This window comes from Etheostoma spectabile, chromosome 3, assembly GCF_008692095.1.
Source record: "Etheostoma spectabile isolate EspeVRDwgs_2016 chromosome 3, UIUC_Espe_1.0, whole genome shotgun sequence".
Classification (NCBI taxonomy): Eukaryota; Metazoa; Chordata; class Actinopteri; order Perciformes; family Percidae; genus Etheostoma; species Etheostoma spectabile.
Genome location: NC_045735.1, coordinates 33384826 through 33397477, shown reverse-complemented (window position 1 = coordinate 33397477; position 12652 = coordinate 33384826). Strand labels below are relative to the sequence as shown.

Below are 12652 nucleotides of genomic sequence, written 5' to 3'. Positions count from 1 at the left end.
GTAAATGCACTTTTGTTACATTCCACCACGGGTCAGAATGTTTGTGGGTGGGAGTAGAACACACACACACACAGATTAAGAAGGAGAGACTGGAGCGATAAGGATGTTACATTGAAGCGAACTCCAACATTTCAAGTGTTGGCGATTGAACTTTTAAAATTTATACCTTTGTTCCCAGAAACAGCCTGGTCCCAAATAGCTAGCTGATAGCAAATGACGTGTACTCTAGCATTGTTAGCCCACTCCAAACAGACATGCTTCATTAGTATACCAAGTTCTAAACTCTTACTCTGTAGAAATCCATGTTGTCCACATATTCTTCGTTGACCTCCAGCACTCTGTCTCCGTCTTTGAGGCCGCTGTGCTCTGCAGGACTCCACGGCTCAATATCTCTGATCTCAAAGCCTTGGTCCATGCGCAGGTAGAAACCAAAATTCTGCCCCTCCAGACGCTTCAGATGGCACAGTCTGGGCATGGGGCTCTGATCAGGCTCTGCACACATAGTAGGACACTGGAAAATGATTTTAGGAGAGGACGTTTGAAAGGTTGTGTATGTAAAGACATGTGTATTAAACCTCACCAGGATCATCAGTGATGACCAGAGCTGGATTATCTATCCCTTTCTTTGGATTGAAGGTGAAACTGATGTAAGGAGAAAAAATGCATGAGTCAGTATGTCAGTGTAGCAGATCAGGGGAACTTCATATAGAATTAATTTAAATAAAACAAACTATACTGTATACATAATGTCTGTCTATAACTTTTTAAAGAACCATACTAGTGTTTTGAAAGTTGTATTTCATTCTAATAGGCCGATTCTCACTGCTCACCATTTTAAAGACTGCTGTTCTTTTAGAAACAGGCAGTGGCCAAGTGGTTTACATGAATTTCACTATATCATCTTTCAGATACTTGCTTCTGTTTCTGAGATTTCTTGGTGATGAATATGTTGTCAGGGGTGGGGACAGAACTCAGGCACAGACTGAAGTTGCAAAAGAATCTTGTTTATTTGAGATAGTGAGGGTGGGTGGGTAGTGGGAGTGCTGGGTCTGAAGAAGACTGGGCTGGCTGAGCAGGTGCTGGGTCAGAGGAAGGCTGTGCCGGCTAAGGAGATGCTGGGTCCGAGGATGGCTGGGCTGGGAGGTAATTCTGAAGGTGAGTTTTTGTCCACACACTGTAAAAAGATGAAGATGAACGCAAACAACAGACAGAAAACCCAAACACACCAAACACACTGCAGGCATAACAAAACTGAATAAATAAAACAAAATTCACACAACACACCAGACTGTCACGAAGAGAATATCATGGCAGGCTGGGGCGTGACAGTACCCCCTCTCCAACGAGTGCCTCCCAGGCTTCCTGGACTTGAGCAATGAAAATCCCTCACCATGGTGGCATCCAAGATCTGTCGCCTGGGTATCCAGGTCCTCTCCTGAGGACCATAACCCCTGCCAGTCAATGAAGTACTGCCTACACGCCTACGCTGGCAGCGGGAGTTGAGAATCCGACAAACCGTGTATGCAGGATGCTTGTCAATCATCCAAGAGGGCAGAGATGCAGGAGGGGGAGGCAGTAGTTGGCTGATCTTAACCGGTTTGATCTGGGAAACATGAAACGATGGGTTCACTGTGCGTGTGAGTGAGGAGCAACTTGAGGCGAACAACAACTTCCTGGAGTCAGTCTTCAATGGGAGATCCCATTGAATCTCTTCAATTGAAGAGAGCCACACCTTGTCCCCAACAGAGTAGGACGGAGCAGAAACACATCCTTACCAGGATCCATCAGAACCTGCCAGTCACGATGTAGCCCAGAAAGGTAACTGATGGGGTGTGGAATTCACCTTTTACTGCCTTGACAAATAGGCAGTTCTCCAGGAGCCACTGAAGAAGTTGACGGACATGTGTGTGCACAGCTGGGTCTCTGGAAAAGATCAAAATGTCATTGAGGTACACAAACACAAACCTGGCAAGCATGTCCCTTAAAACATCGTTAACCAAAAATTGAAATACTGCCGGAGCATTAGTTAGGCAGAAAGGCATGACAAGATACTCAAAAAGGTAAAGCTTGCTAGCATCCTTCCCTGAGCTAGGGAGCCTCCCAGTTTAACGGACAGTTGGAACAAGATGCGATGTAGTGCCCCAGTAGACCACAGTAGATACTGTACAGCTGTTGTTGGCTCTGCAATGTTCACTTTCCTCCTTACTCAGCTGGTTAAGTCCCAACTGCATGGGTTCTGGTTCCGGTGAAGTTGTTCTCCAGGTTCTTAGTGGAAAACTGACTCTACATTCCGATGAGAAACCCCCTCAGCAGGGGAACGATGTCCTCAACGGGAAGTGACGTCATGGCAAGCTGCTCGCCAAAATCAGATCTTTCAGAGTTGCTGGCTCTTGATGTGACAAAAGTTCATCTTTTAACCGTTCACTCTGTGAATCGGTGAACGAACATGGCAAGAGCATGCTTTGTTCCACCCACACTCACCAGAGTATGGAACTCAATGAAATACTCAGCGACCCGTGACAAAGTGAAAATAGTCTCCTGGCTGCATCTTTTCTTTGAACGGGATGATCAAAAACTTTACTCATCTCATAAATGAATTTGGCGCAGGTGGATATCACCAGATCCTTTCTCCTCCAGTGAACGGATGCCCACTCCAACGCCTCTCCTCGCAACAGGCTAATCAGGTAAGCTATCTTAGCTTTCTCAGTAGAATACATCAGGGGCTGCAGGTCGAAAACTAAACCCAGAGAAGGAGAAAAGTCTTACATTTGCCCAAATGTCCATCATACCTCTCGGGCGGAGAAACCCATGGTTCACGTATCGGAACTGCGGCGGGAGGTGGAGGTCCCGGCGCTAAAGGAGGGGCTTAAGGACAGCCTGAATCTCCGTCAGACATGTGGTAAGCTGGTGAAATCCACCCATGATCTCCTGGGGAGTCTTTCTCTCTCTCACAGCCACCTCCGCTAGACAGTGGGATGGTCATGTCTCTCTCTCTCTCTCTCTCTCTCTCTCTCTCTCCCCCCCATCTCCTCTAGAAAGAGGGATGGGTCTCACTCTCTCCCTCTCTCTCACACCCATCTCCTCTAGACAGAGGGATGGGTCTCTCGCTCTCCCTCTCTCTCACACCCACCTCCTCTAGACAGAGGGATGGGTCTCTCCCTCTCCACCCATCTCCTCTAGACAGAGGGATGGATCCCGCTCTCTCTCTCTCTCTCTCTCTCTCTCATCCACCTCCTCTGGACAGAGGTATGGATCTCTCTCTCTTTCGCTCTCTCTCTCTCTCTCTTCCCATCTCCTCTAGACAGAGGGATGGGATCAGGTTGGGGAGAGTTCTAGCCTGGCCAGGCTCCTCTCTTTACCCTGTCTCTCTTAGTTATGCTGTAATAGTTTTAGACTGCTGGGGGACTTCCTTTGACACACAGAGTTCCTCTCTCATCTATATATCTTTCCATTTATGTGCATCCCTTTCCCTGAAATTCCCAGTTACTAACCTAGCTCCGGGGAGTCATTCCCCGGAGTCCTTCTGTTCTTTTTCGCCCAGTATGTTTCCTCGGATCAGGGAGGCGCCAAAAATCAGGGTAGCAGCTGTCGCCATGGTCCCGCTACACGTCCTGCGATGCCATGTTACATCCTACCACACTCTGCTACGCCCAGCTACGTCCTGCTGTGCCTTGTAACGCCCACAGTGCCCTGCTATGCTACAAAGAACTACTACAAACAAACTACTATTTAATTTATTTTTTGTGACTGTTACCGCCACTCTTCATTCTAATCCCAACCGGTCGTCAGACACCGCCTACCAAGAGCCTGGGTCTGACCGAGGTTTCTGCCTAAAAGGAAGTTTTTCCTCACCACTGTCGCACTGTTGCTTGCTCTGTAGGAAACTACTAGAATTGTTGGGTCCTTGTAAATTCTGGAGTGTGGTCTAGACCTACTCTATTTGTAAAGTGTCTTGAGATAACGCTTGTTATGAATTGATATTATAAATAAAATTGAATTGAAATTGAATTGATTCTTGCTGTGCTGCTCCAGGATTGCTTGCTGTGTGGGACAGCATGACGCACTGGCTCCATATTTGCTGAGTCCATTCTGGCCGGAATGTTCTGTCAGGGATTTGGACAGAACTCAGGCGCAGACTGAAGTTGGTGCCAAAGAATCTTGTTTATTTGAGATAGTGAGGGTGGGTGGGTAGTGGGAGTGCTGGGTCTGAAGAAGGCTGGGCTGGCTGAGCAGGTGCTGGGTCAGAGGAAGGCTGTGCCGGCTAAGGAGATGCTGGGTCCGAGGATGGCTGGGCTGGGAGGTAATTCTGAAGGTGAGTTTTTGTCCACACACTGAAAAAAGATGAAGATGAACACAAACAACAGACAGAAAACCAAAACACACCAAACACACTGCAGGCATAACATAACTGAAGCAATAAAACAAATCAAATTCACACCAGACTGTCATGAAGAGGAAGTCATGGCAGGCGGCTGCGTGATAAATGCATCAGCTTAATATATTTATGAGTATCCTGACATAGTGACTCATTTATACAAATGGTTTTAACTAAAGTCATGTGGTCAAAACAAACCAGTATGACCTGTGTCATCTTACTACTATGATTGAGCAGCATGACTACATTTATATTGGATGATTCTCCAGTTTACTATTGAGGCCCAGTGCAATGCATACCAACCATTGTTTGTCATAAACACATTATTTCGTATTACACAGTTCATAGTACTTTCATTGTATAGACCATAGTTGTATGTGCATCTATATATCTATATATATATATATATATATATATATATATATATATATATATATATATATATATATATATATATCTATATAGATATATAGATATAGATATATATATATACAAACATATTTAGTGGCGATCTTACCACAAAAAAAGCCACCTGAGGGGATTTGAAGTAGTCTCTAACGCGTAATGGTGCAGTTTCTGTTTTCAGCATCCTATCAACTCAAACTGCAATTCCATCCTTGGGATTGTCACTTTCTTAGCATCTCTTGCTTTTCCTAGAATGAAGGCAAGATGAATTTTCTTCTCGTCATTCTGTAGCCTCAGGTACGATACTGTACAATAATCGTCCTAGCTGGCATCAGAGAAGTGACGTAATTGGGCACTTGTGAGCTGTCCAAAATCTTTGGGCTTGATGCATCTTGGTACACTAAATGTGCTGAACTTTCTTAGATCTTCTAGCCACCCCACCCACTGTAGTTGGTAGTTTGGGGAAATGTGATCATCCCAACACAAGCTCCTTTGAATGGATGTGGAGGCAGGTAGGATCTTTCAGGTTACACAACTTGCAAGAAAGACGTCTATGACAATCTTTGCTCATGTGTCCAATAGTCAAACAGCCAAAACAAACACCATTCACCTTCAGAAAGTCCATTTTCTCTCTGTGCAGCTTCCTTTCCATTCTGGGGCACAACTCCAATCTGTGACCCTCCCCTTCCCTTGAAGCAAACCTGTGAGACTTTATGTCCAATGTTATGTTTTGGTGGTAAAATGGATGTGTCCTGAATGTTTACAAAGAGTGGGCAAGAGGCTATGCATACTTGCCTCTCAATGAAACTGACAATGTCACTGAAACCTGCTTGACGACAGTGCCTCTCCTGCAACTCAAAAGCAGTGTTTCTCCACCTTTCCCTCAGTTTATATGGTAACTTCAAGACTATAGCACGCGTGTTGGATGGCATATTCATCTCTGTCACGTAGCTTATCTCCGTTGCGTTACAATAGAGTCATAGAAACAAAGCAAAGCCCTTGAAATCTTCTGCTGTCACTGGTGACCATCTCAGAGCTTTCTCCAAGTAAGCTATGGCTATTCTCTGACACGCAAGGGACAACTCATCCGGGACTTCATCCCCGATCGTGGGCTTGACTTTTTCTGTTTAACCGAGACATGGCAACAGCCCAACGACTTTTCTGAACTCAACGAATCCACTCCTAGTGGATTTGTTTACATCGGTCAACCCCGTGGCTCTGGCCGGGGAAGAGGTCTCGCGGTAGATTGTTGCTAAATTGAAAGTCTCGCCGGTGTCTGTCCCTGTCTCCAACTTCTCTGAATCTGCTGTCTGCAAGTTGTCTGGTCCCACTCCAACCATCATTGCTGCTGTCTACCGCCCCCCTAAACCCAATAGTGTGCTGTATAGTATTTGTTTTGCAGTTGTATAGTATTTGTTTTGTTTTGCTGTATAGTATTTGTTTTGCTGTTGTATAATATTTGTTTTGCTGTTTAGTATTTGTTTTGCTGTTTTATTATGTATAGTATTTGTTTTGCTGTTTATAATATATTAATTCTCTGTGCGGTGTCCTTGAGTGCCAAGAAAGACGCCTTTAAATAAAATGTATTATTATTATTATTATTATCATTATTATTATTATTCTTTGTTCATTTCCAAAGCGTTTCTGAAGAAGTGTCTTAGCTCTTTGATACCCCTTTTCAGTTGGCATGTGTTGACAGCTCTTGACTAGCTCCTTAGGTTGTCCTTTGGTGCACCTTTCTAAAAAATAAATTCTATACTGCTAGCAGCCTTTTCTTCCACTCCATTTTCAAATGCTCTAATGAATGTGCTGTACTTGAGAGGGTCTCCATTAGAGGTTGGTATATCCCTTGGGGGTAATGATAGTGAAGACAACTGCTGTACTAGTGCAGCAGCAATGTCGTTTTTCCTTTGCATAATAGTGAGAAGATTTTCTTGTTCAACATTGGTTTGCACTAAACCATCACGCTGTATGGACTCCTGCGTGGAAAGCATGGCCATTTCCTGTGTGTGATGTGTGGTGTGATAGGTTTGCTGAGATTGTTAAGGTATGCTTGGTTTGTGATCCGGAGCATGAGCTTTTATTCCACACTGTGTTAACCTTTCCTGATTGTCTCTTTTCCGACCCTGGTCGGAAAACCAGGGGAGATTTGTCCTCCAGGGCCAACATTATAAGGTAAACAACTTTGGGGTTACAATCCTGTTTCTTGTGTGCAAATGATGACTGTGGCTTTAGTTTGGAGTTTTATTTCAAACACCGAACACCGTGTACACAACTTAATCCACTAGCTAACTCTGCTCCAGTCGCATCTCAGCGTCTTTCTCTCTCTCACACCCACACGCATGAAGTTCTCTTAAAGGAGAAGCAGCACCATTTTACAACACTACCCCCACTCTTGATTGAATTTTTTAATTTCACTCCAGCAAAATAAAATCTTTCATAGGTATAGAGCCCTTATTTGCAAGAAGTCCACCGGAAAGGGCAGTGTAGGCCTAATCAGTCCACCACTATGGTGCAATAATCACTGGTAGCGTTTCTCAATAGAAAAAGGCATCCCGTCTTGCTGGGTAAACATGTTGTGGAAGGGCATTGCAAACTTTAAGATGGCATGTATATTAAACAGGTCACAAGATAAACCTAAATACTATAGGCAACCGGAGCATTTACATTACAAATAACCGGATGGACCCAATTACCCCAGTTTTTTATTTTTAGCATGAACACATTACCAACCAACCATTAACCATTGACATAAGAAAAACCCAATATTAAACTTTGTTACAACTTTGTTTCTCTTTTCTTGTTCTTTTTTTTACTGAAAACTGATCCTGATTCTTGAATTGTCCATGAGTCTAATTAAAACATTTAAACACCCTATCCTGAGCATCCTCAGCGGGACGGTGGGTGAAGGACAGTGAGGCCGGTGTCCAGCCTCGAGCAAACTCCTTGGCCCAAGAATTGTCCAGGGGATGACGGCTGCAATAAGGTTTCAACTGGTCATGATGAACCACTTTCGCTTTGGTCTTTGGCCCTTTTTGAATGCGATAGACTAGGTCATCCAGTTGCCCTAAGATGAAGAATGGCCCCTCATACAGTGGCAGGAACTTCCTGACTTTATTTCTTACTATCCGTGTACCCTTAATGAGGAACCACACAGGATTGCCGACCTGATATTACGTGCGGCCACAGTTCATGTCATACTGTTTCTTTGCACGTTCCACAGACTTGCCGAGCACATCCCTAGCAATCTGATGTGCCAGCTCCAACCATTCACGTAGGTGCTGAACATAATCGGGGACCGTAGGGGCCGTGTCAGAGTCAGGGGGAAGGCCAGTTACCAGGTCCACCAGTTCACTGACTTCCCGGCCAAAACTCATGTAATTGGGGGTGAGACCAGTAGCACTGTGCGTTGTGGCTCTGTAAGCCATGACTGCATAAGAATCATAAGATCCCAGTCCCAGTGACAGCGTTTGGCTGTTGTGGCTAGGATCTTTTGCAAGGTGGAATTGAACCGTTCCAGCTGGCCATGAGACTGTGGTCGAAATGGTGTTGTACGCCTCTTTTTAATGCCGAACTGTTTGCACATTTTCTGGAATACTTGGAACTCAAAATTTCGACCTTGGTTGCTGTGCAATGTCTGCGGGGTTCCATAACGGCACACCCACTCCAAGGCAAGCACTTAAGCAACAGTTTCAGCCTTATCATTGGGTAGGGGGAACACCTCTACCCATTTGGTGAAGTAATCCTGTACCACAAGCACATAGCTCTGTCTCCTTCAGTGGCCCCATAATATCCAAAGCGACCCGTTCCATAGGGGCTCTCACCCTGATGGTTCCCATAGGAGCCTGTGGTGTCTTGCGGGGTCTGGCTTTGGACGCACAGTTGGTGCAGGTCCGACACCAAAGAGTGACATCCTCCCTTATCCGGGACCAGTAGTATCGAGTTTGAAGCCGTGCCACGGTACGCTCAACGCCAAAATGCCCACTAATTGGGCCATCATGCATCTGCCTTATGACATCATGATGGAAGGCATGTGGTAGGACAATTTGTGGATAAAACTGGATGTCATCTAGACAATAGAACCGCCTGACAAGGACCCCATTTCTGTGATGGATGATCTCAAAGTTGTATTCACCCAATCTGCCCCTCAGGCTCCTTCATTTTTGTCAGCCAACGAAGACTGCTATGGTCCGTCCGAACTGTAAAAGGACGCCCTAGGAGGTGCTGTCGAAAATGTGATGTGAACTCCACTACGGCTAACAGTTCATGCCTTGTGTTACAGTAGTTCTGTTCAGTTTTGGACAGCTTGCAGCTCCCATATGCCAGCACCCGCTCACTGCCCTGCTGAGCTTGGGACAGGAGAGCACCAATGCCAACATCACTTGCGTCAGTGTCCAGTATCATGTTTCCCTGGTCTAAAGAGTAGCCCAGAACTGGGGCGGTGGTTAGCAAGTGCTTGAGTCTGTTGACATTCTGTTGTCCACTGGAAACAAACATAATTTTCTGGTCAGGGCATGAAGGGGCTCAGCAACTGTGGAAAAATCCTTCACGAATCGTCGGTAGTATGATGCCAGGCCAATGAACTGATGGACCTCCTGGACTGATGTGGGTGTAGGCCACTCATGAACCTTCTGTACTTTGATGGGGTCCGTGAACACACCCAGTTCTGAAACTATATGATCCAGATAGGCCACTTCACGGCAGAAGAGGCGGCATTTTGCCGGCTACAACAGGTTGACGCTGAAGCATCTCCGACACATCCCGACCCAGTACAATTATGTCATCCAAGTACACAAGGCACATCTCCTACTGCAGGCCAGCCAACACACGGCCCATATGCCGTTGGAATGTAGCTGGTCCAGTCCATTTCTGGTGCAGAAAGCGGCTGCTCGGCGGGCACGGGGGGTTTCAGCTCAACTTGCCAATATTCAGAGGCAAGGTCCAGTGTATTGAACCACTTGGCAGTGGAGAGAGTGTCGAGTGTGTCCTGGAAGCAAGGCAGCGGATAAGCGTCATTGACTGAGCAGTCGTTAAGTGTTCTGTAGTTTAAACAGAGACAGTACGTTCCATCCTTTTTACGCACCTTCACTATGGGCAAAGCCCAGCTGCTGTGGCTACGACGGGCCCATCCAGCTTCCAGGCTTTGCTCCACCTGTTGGTCAGCCTCCTGTTGCTTTTCAGAATCAGAATCAGAATCAGAAATACTTTATTGATCCCCGAAGGGAAACTCTGTGTTGTAGTTGCACAATATTATAAATAGAGTAGAAATACAAGAAATAAAGAAATATAAGGAATTGGATACGTACGGTATTTACATAAAGGAATGTTATTATACATTATTTACATAATTCACATAATTAAGGATTTGGAATGGTGAAAAGTTAAATAATAATAATAATAATAATAATTGTGGTATTTGAGAATGCACACATGTCAGGCCAGTGTTATTGCACAAAACAGATAATACAGATAATATTGTCCAGTTTCAACCTCTCTAAGTGTGTGTGTGTGTGTGTGTGTGTGTGTATGTGTGTGTGTGTGTGTGTGTGTGTGTGTCAGACACTTAGAGGGAGGAGTTAAAAAGTTTGATGGCCACAGGCAGGAATGACTTCCTGTGGCGCTCTGTAGTGCATTTTGGGAGAATGAGTCTGTCACTGAAAGTGCTCCTGTGATTGAGCAACAAGCCATGGAGTGGGTGCAAGACATTGTCCAAGATGGCATGTAGTTTGGACAGCATCCTCCTATCTGACACCCCCGACAGAGAGTCCAGATCCACCCCCACAACGTCACTGGCCTTGCGAATCAGTTTGTTGAGTCTGTTGGCGTCCGCTACCCTCAGCCTGCTGCCCCAGCATGCAACAGCAAAGAGGATAGCACTGGCCACCACAGACTCATAAAACATCTTCAGCATTGTCCTGCAGATGTTGAAGGACCTCAGCCTTCTCAGAAAATAGAGACGGCTTTGGCCCTTCCTGTAGAGGGCTTGAGTGTTCTTGGCCCAGTCCAGTTTATTGTCCAAGTGCACTCCCAGGTATTTGTAGTCCTCCACAATGTCCACACTGACCCCCTGGATGGAAACAGGGCTCACTGCTGCCTTGGCTCTCCTTAGATCCACCACCAGCTCCTTGGTCTTTGTCACATTGAGCTGGAGATGGTTCTGCTCACTCCATGTGACAAAGTCCCCCACCACAGCTCTGTACTCAGCCTCGTCACCCTCGCTGATACATCCAACCACAGCAGAGTCCTCAGAAAACTTCTGAAGATGGCAAGACTCTGTGTGGTAGTTGAAGTCTGTGGTGTAGATGGTGAAGAGGAAGGGAGAGAGGACAGTCCCCTGCGGGGCCCCGGTGTTGCTGACCACTCTGTCTGATACACAGTGTTGCAGGCGCACATACTGTGGTCTGCCAGTCAGGTAGTCAACAATCCAGGACACGAGGGGGGGATCCATCTTCATCGCTGTCAGCTTCTCACCCAGCAGGGCCGGCCGGATGGTGTTGAAAGCACTGGAGAAGTCGAAAAACATGACCCTCACCGTGCTTGCCGGCCTGTCCAGGTGGGTGTAGATGCGGTTGAGCAGGAAGATGATGGCGTCCTCAACGTTCCCATGCCATCCAACAGCAAACCCTGGCCGTGTCATGATGTCATGCTGCACCAGGTTTGTGCAGCCAAGATTGCTGGGTCCGGTCAAACACACAATGCTGTAGGTGCACAGCAGCTGGGCTAGCTGGAACCGCTCCTCTCGGTCAAGCTCTGCCACACTCTGGTTGTAGAGTTCTTGCAGGTGCTGGGGAACAGTAGGGTGCTCTGACTGCCTGGCCTCGGCTGGGATGTTGGCAGGCTGCAGGACTTCTGCAGGTGGCAGAAAACCTGCAATAACTCCCCGTCTGCTCGTGGCGTGGAAATGTGACACCTCTTCCCCAAACAGTACAATGGGGCTCTTTCCAAAATCAAGTTGTGCTTGGGCCTGAACAAGGAATGGATGGCAGAGGAGGGCCTCTTCACCAGCAATGTCAGCCACCAGGAAATGCACGCTCACCTGTCGGTTATTGATCTAGATGGGGATGTACGCGTCCCCAATGACAGGGACGTCACCACGTCCAACTCCCAGCAGCGTACTTTCCACGCCCCACTGTCCAGAACAGCACAGATCTCCAGTTCCTGAATTGTCAGATGAATGCTCATTTCCTGACTATGACATGAAGCACTGTAGGCTCTTGGCTCTCATGGAAGGCTGGCCTCTGGTGGTTTTCCTTGGTGAAGGAAAACCACCTTGTTGTTAGTCGCCACAGCACCTGTCTCCCCACGTTCCGCTCCTTCCCTGACCACAGCAGTGTGTGGTTTCTGTTCCAGCACGCTGTGTAGCCTCGACTGCATTAGGCAACTAGCAATATAAGCCTGGGCTAGCGTGTGGGGCCATTTCTCTAACAATTTCTGTACAATCCCTGCATCTCCTATTGTTTGAGTGAAAATTTTGACACCTAGCATCCTGCTCTTTTCGGTCCTGTCACTGTAAGACACTGACACTTTGCTGTATATGTCATCTTGTAACTCATGGAGAGCTTCACCTGCCTTGCGAACACGCTGCCTCAGCTCAATAGTCACTGCAGCAGCATGCTCCTAAGAGGGCCATAAGCAGTGTTGACTTACTCCACCAGGCGGCTGTAGTCCCATTGATCTGACCGTGGATTCCTGTGGACGATTACCCCTGCTGCACCCACCAGGCAGAATTTTAACTGGACAGTCATAGTCTTTTCAGTCCAGTTATTAGCTTTGGCACAGCTCTCAAACCGGTGTAGAACTCCTTCCACAGTGTGGTTTTATCATACTGGCCAGGACGCAGAGTGGGGACTCTTTCAATGTAATCATAGTCAT

At 46.6% G+C, this 12652-nt stretch overlaps 1 protein-coding gene across 2 annotated transcripts in view; it reads right to left on the bottom strand.

Moving 5' to 3' along the window:
• The window catches only part of LOC116674227 (Na(+)/H(+) exchange regulatory cofactor NHE-RF3), a 44222-nt gene that overhangs the window by 20834 nt on the left and 10736 nt on the right, over positions 1-12652 (bottom strand). For both annotated transcript variants that reach the window (XM_032506834.1, XM_032506824.1), the window contains exons 3-4: positions 581-642; positions 290-492 (exon numbers count right to left, since the gene is read on the bottom strand). In XM_032506834.1, the coding sequence (XP_032362725.1) occupies positions 290-492; positions 581-642 (265 nt within the window). The remainder of the gene's footprint in view (positions 1-289; positions 493-580; positions 643-12652) is intronic.